This window comes from Debaryomyces hansenii (assembly GCF_000006445.2).
Source record: "Debaryomyces hansenii CBS767 chromosome A complete sequence".
Lineage (NCBI taxonomy): Eukaryota > Fungi > Ascomycota > Pichiomycetes > Serinales > Debaryomycetaceae > Debaryomyces > Debaryomyces hansenii.
In genome coordinates, this window is record NC_006046.2 from 726,560 (window position 1) to 742,222 (window position 15,663).

The following is a 15,663-nucleotide window of genomic DNA, read 5'->3' on the forward strand; positions in this document are numbered from 1 at the left end:
GATAAAATCGCACTCAAGCACATTTACGATGAGACTACCAATAGAAGTAAAAAATTCAATATACATTCCTAACAGTTTAAGATATACCTATATACAATCAGCTTAAGTAGCCGAGATGATAAAATCTGAACCAGTAGATTACTCAAGAATTCTGGTGACTAAACCAGTACCAACGGTCTTACCACCTTCTCTGATGTTGAAACGTTGGTTGACTTCAATTGGGGTCTTTCTGACTAATTCGATTTCCATTTCAATGTTGTCACCTGGCATGACCATTTGAGAGTGGTCAGCACCTTCTGGGAATCTTAAAGTACCAGTGACATCGGTGGTTCTAAGGAACAATTGTGGCTTGTAGTTTTCACCGAATGAGGAGTGACGACCACCTTCTTCCTTACTTAAAATATACAAGGAGGCTAAGACCTTCTTGTGGGAAGTGACAGTACCTGGCTTAGCTAAAACCATACCACGGTTGATTTCGTCTCTCTTAACACCTCTCAATAAAATACCGGCATTGTCACCAGCCATAGCAGCATCCAATTCCTTCTTGAACATTTCAATACCAGTAACAGTGGCCTTGAAGGTCTTGTCGAAGTTACCGACAATTTCGATTTCTTCACCCTTCTTTAAAGTACCTCTTTCAACTCTACCGGTAACGACAGTACCTCTACCGGAGATAGAGAAAACATCTTCAACAGGTAACAAGAATGGTTGTTCCAAATCACGTTGTGGAGTTGGAATGTATTCATCAACGTTGTCTAACAACTTTTCAATGGCTTGGACACCAATTTCCGGTTGCTTATTTTCTAAAGCACATAAAGCAGATCCCATAACAACTGGAGTGTTGTCACCATCAAAACCGTATTGCGACAATAATTCTCTCATTTCCATTTCAACTAATTCCAACATTTCTGGGTCGTCAATAGTATCAACCTTGTTGACGAAAACAACTAAGTGTTGAACACCAACTTGTCTGGCCAATAACAAATGTTCTCTAGTTTGTGGCATTTGTCCGTCAGAAGCTGCAACAACGATGATAGCACCATCCATTTGAGCAGCACCAGTAATCATATTCTTAATGTAATCAGCGTGACCTGGACAATCAACATGGGCATAATGTCTCTTCTCAGTTTCGTATTCAACATGAGTGGTGGAAATGGTAATACCTCTGGATCTTTCTTCTGGAGCTCTATCAATAGACTGATAATCTAAGAAAGAAGCACCACCCTTATCGGCCAAAACCTTGGTGATAGCAGCTGTTAAGGTAGTCTTACCGTGATCGACATGTCCGATGGTACCAATGTTAACATGTGGCTTCGAACGGTCGAATGCCGCGTAAGTTCTAATCGAAGTTGGACGAACTTTGAATGAAGTACGTCCAGTTGAACGGAAAGCATTAACAACGTTTCTAAACATCTTTAAATTGCTTATTGTATGATAACTATTCAAAAAAGCTTCGTTCTGCTTAAATATCACCAAAATTTTTCAAGTCGACAATTGATTCGTGGAATTTTTTTTCACTAAAATTACGTAATCGATGATATAAGTCCAATATGGATTCATAGATAAGCATACTAAGGGTACTATATGGCAATATATGGCAATATATGACATATGGTCAAGATGGTTATAGAAGTAGGAAATATAACGGGGATACCCAATCATCGGATAGAAGATTATGATAGCGATATATCCATGGATGCGTTGGTGAAGAGGCTAGATGAATTCTATAGGAAGTTCCAGTTATACCCAAGATATGTATTGGAATGCACTAATAAACCACTTTGTCGGGACAGCACTATAGAGAGTCTTAAGGGAATGGACGGAGTGACTAGAATAAGTGCATACGTAGGGGTTTTAGGAGGTAAAGGAGGATTTGGAGCGAACTTAAGGGCCAACAAAAGCAGATCAGGACGACAACCAAAGCGAGAGACTAAGGATTCCAAAACGTATTATAAGGATTTGAAAACAGGGGTTAAAACTAGGGACATTGCTAAGTTGAAAAAGGCGTACGATGCACTTAACGAACTGAATGGACAAGCCGAGCAAGATAAAGAAAAGTTTCAAGAGAAAAAGGAGAAGCTCCAGAAAGCGATAGGGTATTATGAGAGTGTGTTGAACGGTAGTGTTGCGTCGCAGGAACGGTTTCGGGATACGGAATTCCTTGATGAACTCGATGACGTGATGATGGAGGTGAGAAATAGTGTCAATAGTGCATTGAACCTGGATACTGAGTCCGATGATTGGGAAAGCGATTGGGAATCATCCGACGAGGAACAAGATACGCCACAAGAGGGAGCATCGAAAGACCAAGCGTCAGGTAAGACGAAGCAGGCAAACGCGAAATCAAAGCCTAAATTTGCATCATTTTTCGACGAAGAAAACGAAGAGTAGTCACATATAGAGCATGTACATTATATTTAACATGTATATTATATTTAGGATCTGATAAGCACATCTGTTTCCAGGTCATCATTATTTATTCCATCGAGGTTTTGTATGATATTTCTGTCAATTTCTCGTCTTTCTAAAATTTCGGAGGTTATTCCTTCATTCCTTATGTATTCATAATAAATGCACAATAGCAATAAAGTTCCCTGTAAAAGAGCTGCAACCAAGTACGACACCCACGATGACCAATGTGAGCCTTTTGTAAAAAATAACGTCATGGTGAAAATGAACCCACCCGGTGTTTGAATGCACATCATGCCAATAGACAACGTGCCCGGGTGTTTAAGTCTGTAAGTCGTAGTAATTTGGGGGACATACTTCATCATAGTCAATAGCGCCGAAAGCAAACCATTGATCTGGGCAATTGTGAGTAAAAGAGTACGATTGGTATATAATCCTGTGAATACTTCAATTATCGATATTATCCCGTGTAGCGCTACGAACTTCCCCACAGTCACAATCCTTGCATACTCATCCTTATCCTGCTTGATGGAATATCTTGTTTGAAGAAGGACAACCACTAATATCAAAATGGCACATGTGCATTGTATTCCAATCTGAATTAGGTTCAACTGGGAGTTAAGACAGTTGAAAAAGTTTAATGCACCTATATAGCAACAATGTCTAGCCTTAGAGCTAACTAGAATGATATTTGTAAGGGTAAAAATAGATGAGCAGGAGCCCAAAAACAAGAAATTCGTCGATAACCCTTCAGATGTCTTTTTGATATAAATACGACGATATTGTGGTAAGTAACTGACAATAATACCTATGGTGATTAATACCAGAAATGCGAAGTTTATTTTAGATGCTCCTTCAAATACGGAGCATTTATTATTGTCGTTGCTACCAATCAGTTGGTATTGCAAGTCATTCATAACTTAGCGAAGTGAATAGAATTTATAATTGAGTGTATACTTTGATGCTAATAGTGTGAAAGAAGGGTTGTTTTAAGAGATCTAAAATTACGCAGATAACAAAAAAACACTGCACATAATAATAGTGCTTTATTTTGGCGTAGTACTACAAATTGTATTATACATGTTCTTTTTAGTATCGTTTATTATATCATAATTGAATCGTAATAGGGATTCTTAAGTACATCAGATCATTATTTTGCAATTTGACGTGAAGTCTCAAGTAATAAGCTCTACCTATTATACAACTCTGGAAGTTTGGCACGAGGGAATAGGCGTCAACGCCGAGGTCATCGTGAGACCCTGTATTGTCTTTTGAAAAGACATTCTTTAAGTCAACCAGGAGGTTGACCTTCTTCGAATAAACTTCTTTGTCGCTGGAAGACTTTGCTTCCTGTGAAGAAACAAACGTCCAAGGGGTTGTTGCATGGTTTGAAGTCACTTTAGATTCGTCAACTCGTAAGCAGTTGTATTTTGTAGATAAATTGGCTAAACTCTTGATGTCCATGATTAATTGACTATCAACGTTCAAGATTTCAAAACTTAGTTTTCTCGACAAATCAGTGATTTCTTCTAGATATTTCTGGAATGGCTTAATGACGTAGTGCTCAATATTGTCAGTATCACCCGGTTTATTCTTAAATAACAAATCACTAAATATCTCAACAGGAATAGGATATTTCTTTGATCTATATGTAAAGACAATTAATTCTGCACTTATGGATTTAACATCCGGAGGTTTAGACGCTTTAGAGCTTTCATTCGATGAGAAAACAAATTCTAACGGAATGTTAAGCTTCGTCGATAATTCGTTATTAGGTGGATGCGGATGCAAAGTTCTATATTTATATGGAGGCATATATTTCAATTTGTAGTCCATTTTAATTGTCGTCAAGCCAATAATTCCTACAACTTTAGGAGCAGCAGTCAACGATTTCTTCTTATAAGGTACGAATAATTCATACTTGGCACCTTTTTCCTTTCTCAATAATTTATTTTTACTCAGGTTACTGTTACTCCCTTCGTTATATAATTGTCTTCTTTTAGATATAGACGGAATTCTTGTAATTTCGTAGGTTTGTTCATTATTCAGGATTGTACGCTTCTCATCCAATAAATCTTTACCTAAATGAATTTTCTGGGTTACCCTTTCAACTAAGTTGTTATATATAATCTTTGATTCATTTTCAATTATGTGACTGTCGAAAGCCTTCGATAACCGCTCCTTTGGTATTAATCTGATAAAACAACTGGATTCATTAACAATTAAGAATTCATCCTTCTCTGATTTGACCGCAGAATTTGGCATGATAATACTATAATCAGATTCTTTAGCAATAACCCTTGCCTCAACACTATAACTAACAGAAGTATCAGGGAACGATAAATCCTTTAATCTTTTATCAAGGACCCCATTAAAACCAGGTTTCCTAGGCTGATTCAATACTGGAGCCGTCCCACCAATTGTGAATTCAGTATTTGCAGAAACTCCTTGTCGAAATTTTCTCAAGTTTTTCAAGAATTGGTCTTTTGCTAAACCTAACGTAGGCAACATCTCGCAATGTCTCGGCAAATTATGGAATTCGCAGGCCACATCCAATAACTTATCTGGAACACGGAAATTGAAGAATTTCTTGTAAGTGACATCGGGTTCGAAATATTTCTCCATAGGAAATCTCATGCATGCGTTATCAAGTGGATCATACTGGTTCTCCTCAGCGTCATCATTCAAATCGGCTGGAGTCCATGATGCACTATAATCAAACATATTGAGGAATTTATAAAAGATATGCGACTTCTTCGAATCCGTATCACTTGTAACCGAAATTTTACCTTCAAAAACAACTGAGAACATATCAAACAGAATAGGAAGAGTATGCTTGTTTCTGATTGTGATAAATCCGTTTATAGAATCCCCAGGCTGATATTCTATAGTCAGAGGGTCGATAATAGTGGGACGTACACCCCTCTTGCACGCCTTTTCAGTAATTTGGATTTCAATTTTCACTCGATTAGCAACAGCACTGTTAATATCACCAATTTTCTTCAATCTATGCGTGTTTCCCAAAAGACTATCTTCCCATCTAGTGGGTGATTCATTTATGAGATTCCCCGAGTACGAATGAGCAGCTGCCGCAGTAGAGTGTGACGATCCTGGGGAATCTGTCATATTAGGAAAGTAACTCCCAGTACTCGGATCAACGCTTCCAACGGGAGTTTCTGTAGAATCCTCGTGGTACGTAGGTGGCGCATATCTCAAGTCTTCGTTCGACGGGCGAAGGTTTTTCGAAAACGTCGATTGGTAAAGTTGGTATGAAGGCAAAATATTCCATATCGGAACATCCTCGTACGCCGGCGACGCTAATGGCTCGTTCATTTTCTCATTTGGTGTTGTGTCACTCTTCGTATCTTGTACCGGTATAGGTATCTCATCGCTATGGTCTGATGTTATGCTATTTTGCACCAGGGTCTTAAAATCACGCTTGGAAGGGTTGGTTCCAAAAAATTTCATTAAACTTCACTTTTTCTTGCCGTCTAACTATTAACCTGTTTAGTCTATTACCAATAACGGCTCTGTTGAGTTGATTAAAATATTGCGATGCTTGCTCTTATCTATTGTGATGCCCAACAAAAATATTTCTTTTACCACAATACCTTCGTAATAATCAATTTCCAATACTGTTAGTTTGAAATATCAACCAACCCAGAATTGGATACTACTTATACACTTATTTTTATTCGATTCAAGGACCACTCCGGGAAGATATTCGAAGGAATATAAGATCAATTTGACATGTTAACAAGGCACATGTCGCGTATGAAAAAATAATTTAACCACAAAATGTAAATACAATTCCTATTGGTTCCAGATCATCTTATACACTTATATTCAACGGTAATTAACGGAAAGTTGATAATACGAAGTAGGTGAAGTGGAGTCCGTGACTCAGGTTTGAAATAGCTATAAAATGAGTTCCAGTTTTTGGGCTATCAAAGCAGCAAAAAATAAGAAGAACGAAGTGGTCCCCGGAACATCGAAATGGGTTGCCAATGAGTTATATTGCATGAATTCGGAAGTGCTAACGCATACGGAGATGTTTTACCATGATTTGAGAGGTGACATTGATCAATTGAATGATTTTATGAAAAAGGCGCTAGAGGGACAACATAATAAGATGTTTGTCGCCTCGTTATCGGAGAGCGAAGAGGGCGAAGAGAACGAGAATAAAGGAGTCGATATCATAAGGGAAGTGGACCAGGATGCGGGAGTGAAAGAAGCAGAATATGATAAAGAAGCAGAATATGATAAAGAAGCAGAATATGATAAAGTACCAGATGGACGAGAAAAGCAAGAAGGGGCAGACTTAACGTCCAACTTCACTTATATCTCGCCAGGGCACCGAGACAAAGGTACGCTGATAGATGGGGATGCGGACGAGGCAGAGAGTCCTCAGTCTTCACCAGTGATGGCTCTTACTAATACCAATACCACACATGCTACATCAAGGTATACGCCGAAGACACCGTCGCCATTGAAGAATAATCAGGAGCAAGATGCTCATACGTCTCTGCACGCTGATTTATCGTTTATACCCATTGCAAATACTATAAACCCGAATAAGGTTGTACCCCCAAAACTCGAGTCACCTTATAAAGAACTGGAGCAGACAAATCCGGTTTCGGACGACGATTCATTTCAGGCCATCAGTACGGCAATCAGGAAAAGCATAGCTGGCAAGTCTGCCATTAATAACCCTCGAGCAAGCCAGTTTATTCACGTTGATACACCTAAGAGAAAACACGCTACTGTCCTGGAAAATCCGCTGAGGCCTAATAATAGAGCTACCATCGGTGCACCATCTCATGGGAATCTGAATGACTCTGGAAGCATTTTTGTACCATTGAAGAAGGACCCAGCTTCGATAAGAAAGTCTATGAGTAAAACTCCTACACGGGCATCTGTCTTTGTATCGTTGCCTTCTCGTGAACCTATTACAATCAGCTCATCGTCAAATCATTCTGGAAAAGGAATGTCTGATATTAAAAGCAGGTCCCTGCGAGTGTTCGAGAAATTAGAAATAGCATCAAGAAATGAAAATAATACCAATAATACTACAGGAAACCTATCTCCTACAACATTAAAGAGACGCAAATTACAAAGAGATACGGAAAGTCAGGCAGGATTCAATTCTACATATATAAAAGAAAGCTTGAAGAGAAGGTCGTCTGCAAGACCATTACTAAATGACAATATAAAACCTAAGGAAGATCCAATTAAAATTATAAAGCCAAAGGAAGAGATAAATGATGAGACCAATTGGCATGTACAAGAGCAGTTTTCGAAAAAGCAGTCAAATGCGGCGACTGAGAATGTTGAGCAATCGGAGGAAAGTGTAAAACATCAATTTGATGTAAAATCTGATAAAAACGATACAGCAAAAGTCCCAGTAACCGAAAATTTATCTGAAAAAGCTTTTGAAAATACAGAGAAAATATTGAACCTGTTTCTTGATCGTAATGCACCCGCCCTTGTTGAGGATGATGAAATAAAAGAGGATGTGAAGCATAGAGAAAGCCTTGGCCGTCGTTCGCCTTCGAAATCTCCTGTTATTAATTCGATTGGATCTGTTCTCCGCCGTGCTAGGAATGTATTTATGAGTAATCCAAGATCCGCCGGCTTACAATACGATTCTGCAAGCTATTCAACTAGTACTGGCTCGCCAAACCGGCAATCAGGTTCAAGGTCTCCAACTAAACTGTCATTGAATATACTAACAAGAGAACGTACGAAGTCGCCCGTTAGAGTGTCTACCATGTCTAGCACACAAGGGTTCAGGTCCCCGACTAAGCTGTACAATAAGGCATCGTCTGAGGCTAATTATAGAGCTTCTTCAAGACTACATAATATCGATTCAGATTCCAAAAATTCGACTGAACCTAAAACCATACAAGGAAAGGCTGAAGTAGATTTGATTAATAGACTTATGGCTCCTACCAGCGCAAGCGCAGCTAAAAATGTCAAAACTCCTTCCAGAAAGACGCAAGAAGGTAAAAAGTCCGACAATGCTGTTTCAAGTAAGAACAAGTTCCTCACTACAACTCTCAACCCAACGAAACCACAATTTAACCCAATCAAGACATCAAATAAATCTAATACATCTCCCTTGAAAAAGTCAATTCCACTAAATGACGAGCATGAGATGAGAGAAACAAAAATTCCTTCGAGGCTTGAATTCTCTAACATTCCATCCTTGAAAAAAAAATCTCTAATGGCAGAGAGGAGCGAAGCGGCTGCTCAGAAACCTAGGCAAAAAATTATGATAGCGATGAATCATAAATTAGATAGCAAGTTACAGTCAAATCCCTCATCTGTCTTAAAAAGTGAGACCCCTAATAACGAAAGAACAAACGAAGGAAAAAGGTCCTCTAATTTTTTGAATGATATTACAGAAATACAGCAGGCTCTGAAACCAGGAAATAAGTCAAACTATGGAAATTTAATGACCTTGCCAGAAACTACAAAGAATAGTTCTACTAATAACTCGGAATCCAAGGATTATTCCAAACGTTCGAAAGTTGAAAGTAAAACACCCTCAAGACAACATACATTGAGTAAGCAAAAGATTCTTGAAAAAAAGGCTAGCAGAATTTCAAATAGCGATAAGAAAGTAACACATAAAAATACTAATTTTAAAACAAATGATATTTTTACGGATCCTAAAACACCTGCTAAAGATAGAAAAGTACAGACCGCAGAAGACACTTTGCCAGACATTCCGACTGATGATGAAGATAACCAGTCTCACAAGGTCTTGCAAAGTTGGGCTGAAACTCCACAGTTACATAAAATTGTAATGCAAAATAGAACCATAGATCCAGTTACAATTTTCGGAGAAGTTCCCCGTTTAAATATAGAAGAAATCTTCGAGTCACAAGCCTCAAGGTATCGTGGTAAATCCTCTCCTTCAAACTTCACACCAGACGAAAAACAAAGGAAACGTGAAGCTACAGAATATGCAATCAAGATGGGCTATAAAGATCCTGCTCATCTGTAATATATATAATATCACTGTAAATATGTACCTATAACATAAATACTTAATGTACAACCGAAATAACATGAATTTATTATTTCAAAATTTGACGTTTTGCCAAAGCAACATCTTTATTCCACTTAGATAACCATTCTTCAGAATCAGATTTTGGGATTACATATAACCTTAACGCATTGTCAAATAATGGTGCCTTTGGTTTATCTGACATTAACGCGTTATTCACGGCCACATTCTTACCAACCTTGACCAAGCCTCCTGATACAGTTTCCATGTAGCATTGTAATTTCTTGAGAGTGAAATTTTCATGTTTGGGATCCTCGAACCATTCTTTTGGTCTATCTAAAACAATTTGCAAAATATCTGTCGGAGTACTCAATTCACTAATTTCAGCAATATAATCGAATTCGTCTGTAGTAGGATACAAAATCATTGATGGAAAAATTAATTGTGATTCATGATCCATTGGATCCTCTAATCGTATTTTAGCATCCTCAAGTAGCTCGATAGGTCTTGCACTCTTTATCATCTCAATATGTCTTAATTTCATAGCATTTACTAATAAAACTTTTTTCAATTGTTTTTCCTCTTCGTCTCTCTGTTTCTTGAGCTTTGCGGCCGCAATTTTTTCTTCCAAATCAATAACTTCCTGATAGGCATCTTTAATAGATTTATTATCGGCGTCCATGGTCAATCCATATTGAAATATTTGCTTGGCTTCCTCGTATCTTTCAACATAAAAGAAGGCTTTACCTGATCTGTAGCATGCTTTAACATTTTTTTCATCTATAAGTAAAACACTTTTACAATCTTCAATACATTTTCTGTAATTCTTCAATTCAAGATTACAAGCAGCTCTATTTAAATATAATGCAGAGTCAATCGAGTCAACTCCACAATCCATTTCTAAACCTCTTGTATAGTAATCTACAGCAGTTTTATATTGTTTAACTTTGTAACAATCATTTCCTTGGTTTTTAAAATTCGTAGCAATTTCGTCAGGTTCACCATCGTATGCTAAACTTTTAAGTGCCTCTAAATTAGTATTTTCTCCTCCATCACCGTCGGTTTCATCCAATTCAGTCATGAAAAAGGGCAATCTATTCAATTCTTTTATGACATCATCTGCAGATTTATCAGCAAGTTCAGACAATTGAGGCGGCAAAGTTGGTTCACCAGGCTTTGGGATATATCTTTTTTTATCCCATTCGGATATAAATTCTTCAGTCATGGTTAAAGTTGACTTAATGAAATGTTTCTTTACATGTGGTTGGAAAATTTTTTGTATTTGCGCAGAGATTGCAACATGCGAAAAATATATCTATGAGAACTATATGCTATGCAAAATTAAATATATTACTCTCTTTCTTTTTGGAGTATTAATGGCACTTTAAGGACCATCTTGTCGCCATTGGGGCACTTGAGTTTTATTTTCAAGTAATAAAGTCTAGCCGTAAAACAATATTGGAAATCAGGTATCAAGCAGAAATCCTTGGAACCAGTTGGAATTAAGGCTGCATTTGATATGTCAATAACTGCATTGAATTTCTTTGTATATTTGACCTGTTCCTCTAGTGTATCTGTTGTAGATCTTGTGGTCAAACTTTCAGATTCCCAAGGAATTGATGATATTAAGTTTAGTTCCTCCGAAGAGTTAATAGCAGACACCCTCGGATTCAAAATCTTGAAATAATCATATTTAGATGAGAGGTTAGCAAGACACTTGACATCACGTATTAAACTTTTATCTAAATCTAGATTATCATGTTTAACATCCTTGAGAACTTTCGATAACTCTATCGCATATTTTTGGAATAGTTTAATAGTTATATAGTCAAAGTTGTCCGAGCCTTTACTTTTATTTTGAAAAAGCATATCGTGATGGAATACCACAGGAATAGGCAAATTTTTAGACTTGATATTCAATGCAATTAGTTCAACAGATATATGCTTGAAGTCTGGTGGAAGCTGATTCTGATTTTCTGAATAAATAAATGTAAGATCTAACGGGATATTGATTTTGGTAGAGGGAACTGGTATATCTGGTTTTCTGAATTTTGATAAAGGTACATATGGTACTCTATAATGCGTTTTTGGACTTGACAATGCAGCAAGACCGATTATTTTATTTGTTCCAAGAATTGACTTCTTTCTGTACAGCAAGAATATTTCGTAAACATTCTCTCTAGGTCTTGTGGGGCTAATTTTTGAGTAATACGACTGGCGCATTTTTGCTAGTTCCGTTGCACTAGAAGTAGGATGTAATAAAGAAGTTGAACTCCTATCATCAATAGAAAGTGTCGACATTTCTTTCGCCAAACTAATGTATTCCTTTATTTTGTCAACCATGTTTGAATATATCAATTTAGCCTCTTCAGTCATCATAGATCTATTAAGTTCAAAAATTGGGTCAGCGTCCCCAACTAACCTCAAGTAACAGTAATTCTCATTTGCAACTACGTATTCATCGGCAGTTGGGTTCAGGGGTAAATGGTTTTTCAAAAATAAGTTTTCGTAACCCACTGATCTTCCTATAATCCTGGCACTAATACAATAACTTATTGCAGTATCTGGGAATGCAAAATCATTCGTAAGCGAAGCATACTGAGCCTTATTCTTTCCTATATCACTATCATCGGGCCGTGGTGATGCTATACCTGCGTCATCTGCATTGTCTCTCCATTTTCTTCTTAATGAATTTATCACTTCATTTTTTGAAATGCCAAGAGTGGGTGGAACTTGAATATGTTTTACTAAACCATGAGGTTCACAACTACTATCTAACAACTTATCAGGTATCTTAAATGTAAAGAATTTTTTGTAAGTGACGTTAGGTTCAAATATTTTTTTATGATTCAATTGAATTTGGGTATTGTCGTAAGGATCAACGTCATTTTTAGGAATATGCGGGTTATTATTGTCTGATACCAACCTATCAAGACTTCCATCGTTCCACGAAGCATTAAAGTCAAACATAGTCAAGAATCTGACAATGTTTACTGGTGGTTGTACAATTGGTCTATTATTATTACCTAATGTTAAAGCTCCTTCAAACACTACCGGAAACATATCAAATGGAACGTTGTGCTTTGTTTTATTAGTGACCGTTACGAAACCATAGATGTAATCTCCCTGTTTAAGTTCCAAGGACAATGGATCGATAAGTTTAGGTGCAACACCTATTTTTCCAATTTCTTCAGTCAAATAGATATTAATGATCAAATCCTTGGAGATTTCTTTATTCATGGCCGTTAATCTCTTCAACTTATGAGCATTCGACAAGATCGTATTATCGATAGACAATAAATCCTCTTCCTCATTTTCTTCCTCATTGGCATTCGTGGGTGATGTAGGCAAGGAAATATCCATAAAATAATCATTAACACTCGAGGTCTCAGACGAGGCGACAGAGGATATCGGCGTAATCTCGTAACTTGGTGGTTCTGTTCGGAAGTCTTCGTGAGAGGGTGTCAAGTTCTTCGATATCGTAGATTGATACATATGATACGAGGGTAAGATATTCAAAAGCTCTTCATCTCCTCTATGGTTCAGGTTTTTCTTCCCATCTCTTTGCGACAATGAAGAGAGTCTTAATTTATACCTATTAGATCCTTTGTCATCCATCCTATCAAGAATCTATAAGAAACAGTGAATAACCAATAACAGGTATTAGATTCTTAGCCAAATCTCTATTAGAATCGTCTTATGTATGTACAATAACACTAACGGTAGTTTTTGATATCATGAATTTTATCATGAAATTAGGAAAAACTGAAATTCTACCGAAGTGCGGCTGGGTATTTACGGTATGTTTACGGGAACGGAATTGTATATTGTTCTATATGATCAGTTTTCTATATGCATTGGCACATTAACTGTTAATAACTCGCCGGTATTTATTTTAATACCTATTTTCAAATAATACAATCTCGACATGAAACAAGTTTGAAAAGTTGGTACTAACGTAAAATGATCCAAGCTGGTTCCGGGCGGTGGATGGGATGTTGGACCTTTCATTTGACAATCTTTCAAATCAATATTGAGGTCAAAAGTTTTAGAATATAGAGAATAGTCGTCATGTGTAGATTTCAATTGTTCCCAAGGGATTGTGGCTATGGAAGTATGCGAACTATGGCTCTTAGGTGATTTCATAATGAGCTGGTATTTTGGAATCTGCAAATTAATGTATTTTGTGGATAATGTGGCAAGAGAGTTTATATCCTTCATTAGCAGGGTCTCTACTTTGAATATCGTGCTCCCCAAAGTAGTAAGCAACGTTTTCAATTTCAATAAATATGACTGGAACTGCTTTATTAATATAGAATCGAAATTTTCAGGTTCTTGTTTTTTATCATATATTTCTTGTTCTTTAAAACACATTTCGTGAGTGAACTCTAAAGGAATAGGGTACTTCAGCGATCTCATTGTAAGAGCTACCAATTCAACTTTCAAATATTTGACTTCCGGAAATTGGATCTCCTTACCAGACGATGATTTTGTGTGAAAGTATGAAATATCTAATGGTATTGTCAATTTGGTATTATCATATAGTTCATTTGGCTTTCTAAATTTCACTGGAGGTATATATAACGTTCTATAATCCTCTTTGGGCGTGGATAAGGAGATGACCCCCAAAGTTTTCGATGAACCAGTCAATGATTTCCTTTTGAACGGAGCAAGGCATTGGTAGATTTCATCCAGAAATTGCTTTGTGGAAGGCCTTAATTCTCGCTTTATTTCATGATCAGCCATAGTATATAATTGTCTTAGTTTGACGAAAGATCCATCTCTAGACACCAGGGGTGAAATGTCTGGTGCATCTCGTTGCTCGCTTGGCAAATTTAATAACGCATTTCCATATTCTATCTTGCTCTTAATTGAATCAACAAACGCTTTGTAGTAAAGAATATTTCCTTGGTTTCTAGGATTGTTGTAATGAATGTAATTTATGCTATTTTGTGGAATAACCCGAATGCTACATGTGGCTTCTTTAGCAACTACATATTGATCCCGATCCAACGAGTGCTTATAGTCTGATGCTTTCCCGATCACCCTTGCATTAACACTGTAGCTTATAGACGTGTCCAATATCGAAAAATCTTTGATTTGTCCATTGTTGCTAACTAATAATGACGATGGTGTAGTTGAGGTTCTTGAAATTCCAATGCTAGGAGGTATTTCTGTATGAATGGAAAATGTATGTTCTTCACATGTGTTATCTAGTAATTTTTCTGGGATCTTGAATGTGAAAAACCTTTTGTATGTAACATTGGGTTGAAAAAATCGCTTAACATCGATAGATAAAACTGTGTTATCATAAGGGTCTGTTTCTCCATAGCACCAATCATGAGGATCTCCATCATCCGTTGACAACCTGGCGATATTGGCATATGACCAAGATGCAAATAAATCTAGCATAGTCAAAAACTTGTGAACTTTTGAAGGCTTCTTGACGTCCATTAATCCCCGATTATTCTCAAGTACCACTAGCATACCTTCAAATACAACATATACCATATCAAACAGTATGGGCACTGGCGACTTGTTTTTCATGGTAACGTAACCATGGATATAATCACCCTGCTTAAACTCGTATTCCAGAGGATCTATAATGGTTGGCTTAACTCCCTTTTGACATACTTTTTCTGTCACCTTCATGTCGATCTCCAAATCTTGACAGATTTTATTATCCGACCTATTCAAATTAGGTAATTTATGAGCATTTGCCAATATAGTATTCTCCCAGAAGTTCGGTCCTCCCTCAAGTCCCAGATGAATTTCTTGGTTTGGAAACGGAAATTCATCGACTGATGAGTTTGAAGTCGGTGACTGAATGGCCGATAGAGCCACAGATGGAGTAGTTGACAAAGAATTTACTGGTGTCATCTCATACATAGGTGGATCCACACGAAAGTTTTCATTTGTAGGTGTTAAATTCTTCGAGATGGTAGATTGATGCATATGATACGATGGAAGTATATTATTAATTAAGTCATCTTCTTCGTTTAATATTCTTTCATTATGCTTTTCCTTAAGTTTTTCCTTACTATTAGTGTCCATTTCGATCAACACATTCTCTATGGTTTATAATTTAAACAAATACTAATCCTTCTAACTCTAACGATAACAATCTATGCTCTGCTACCTACATCTTTGTTCTACCTCTTCTAGTAATAAATTTCAAAGGAAAAAGAATTTTGATATTGGAGTGTATATAAAAACCACTGATACCGAATAGTGTTCCG

General features: G+C 37.0%; 8 protein-coding genes across 8 annotated transcripts; 2 read left to right on the forward strand and 6 right to left on the reverse strand. All coding sequences in view use genetic code 12, as the record gives it.

The window, feature by feature from the left end:
• Positions 1–138: 138 nt before the first annotated feature.
• DEHA2D08954g (DEHA2D08954p) lies at positions 139–1,413 on the reverse strand (the record flags this gene model as incomplete). Its single annotated transcript, XM_458853.1, has 1 exon — positions 139–1,413. The coding sequence occupies one exon, from the start codon at positions 1,411–1,413 to the stop codon at positions 139–141; it is 1,275 nt and encodes a 424-aa protein (XP_458853.1).
• Positions 1,414–1,611: 198 nt separating this feature from the next.
• Positions 1,612–2,391, forward strand: DEHA2D08976g (DEHA2D08976p; the record flags this gene model as incomplete). Its single annotated transcript, XM_458854.1, has 1 exon — positions 1,612–2,391. One exon carries the CDS (start codon positions 1,612–1,614, stop codon positions 2,389–2,391), a length of 780 nt encoding a protein of 259 aa, XP_458854.2.
• A 44-nt stretch (positions 2,392–2,435) lies between these two features.
• On the reverse strand, positions 2,436–3,326 carry DEHA2D08998g (DEHA2D08998p; the record flags this gene model as incomplete). Its single annotated transcript, XM_458855.1, has 1 exon — positions 2,436–3,326. The coding sequence occupies one exon, from the start codon at positions 3,324–3,326 to the stop codon at positions 2,436–2,438; it is 891 nt and encodes a 296-aa protein (XP_458855.2).
• Positions 3,327–3,516: 190 nt separating this feature from the next.
• DEHA2D09020g (DEHA2D09020p) lies at positions 3,517–5,877 on the reverse strand (the record flags this gene model as incomplete). Its single annotated transcript, XM_458856.2, has 1 exon — positions 3,517–5,877. One exon carries the CDS (start codon positions 5,875–5,877, stop codon positions 3,517–3,519), a length of 2,361 nt encoding a protein of 786 aa, XP_458856.2.
• Positions 5,878–6,334: 457 nt separating this feature from the next.
• DEHA2D09042g (DEHA2D09042p) lies at positions 6,335–9,421 on the forward strand (the record flags this gene model as incomplete). The annotated part of the gene is made up of 1 exon (XM_458857.1): positions 6,335–9,421. The coding sequence occupies one exon, from the start codon at positions 6,335–6,337 to the stop codon at positions 9,419–9,421; it is 3,087 nt and encodes a 1,028-aa protein (XP_458857.2).
• A 73-nt stretch (positions 9,422–9,494) lies between these two features.
• Positions 9,495–10,649, reverse strand: DEHA2D09064g (DEHA2D09064p; the record flags this gene model as incomplete). Its single annotated transcript, XM_458858.1, has 1 exon — positions 9,495–10,649. One exon carries the CDS (start codon positions 10,647–10,649, stop codon positions 9,495–9,497), a length of 1,155 nt encoding a protein of 384 aa, XP_458858.1.
• A 125-nt stretch (positions 10,650–10,774) lies between these two features.
• Positions 10,775–13,042, reverse strand: DEHA2D09086g (DEHA2D09086p; the record flags this gene model as incomplete). The annotated part of the gene is made up of 1 exon (XM_458859.1): positions 10,775–13,042. The coding sequence occupies one exon, from the start codon at positions 13,040–13,042 to the stop codon at positions 10,775–10,777; it is 2,268 nt and encodes a 755-aa protein (XP_458859.2).
• Positions 13,043–13,264: 222 nt separating this feature from the next.
• On the reverse strand, positions 13,265–15,478 carry DEHA2D09108g (DEHA2D09108p; the record flags this gene model as incomplete). The annotated part of the gene is made up of 1 exon (XM_458860.1): positions 13,265–15,478. One exon carries the CDS (start codon positions 15,476–15,478, stop codon positions 13,265–13,267), a length of 2,214 nt encoding a protein of 737 aa, XP_458860.2.
• Between the last annotated feature and the right edge of the window lie 185 nt (positions 15,479–15,663).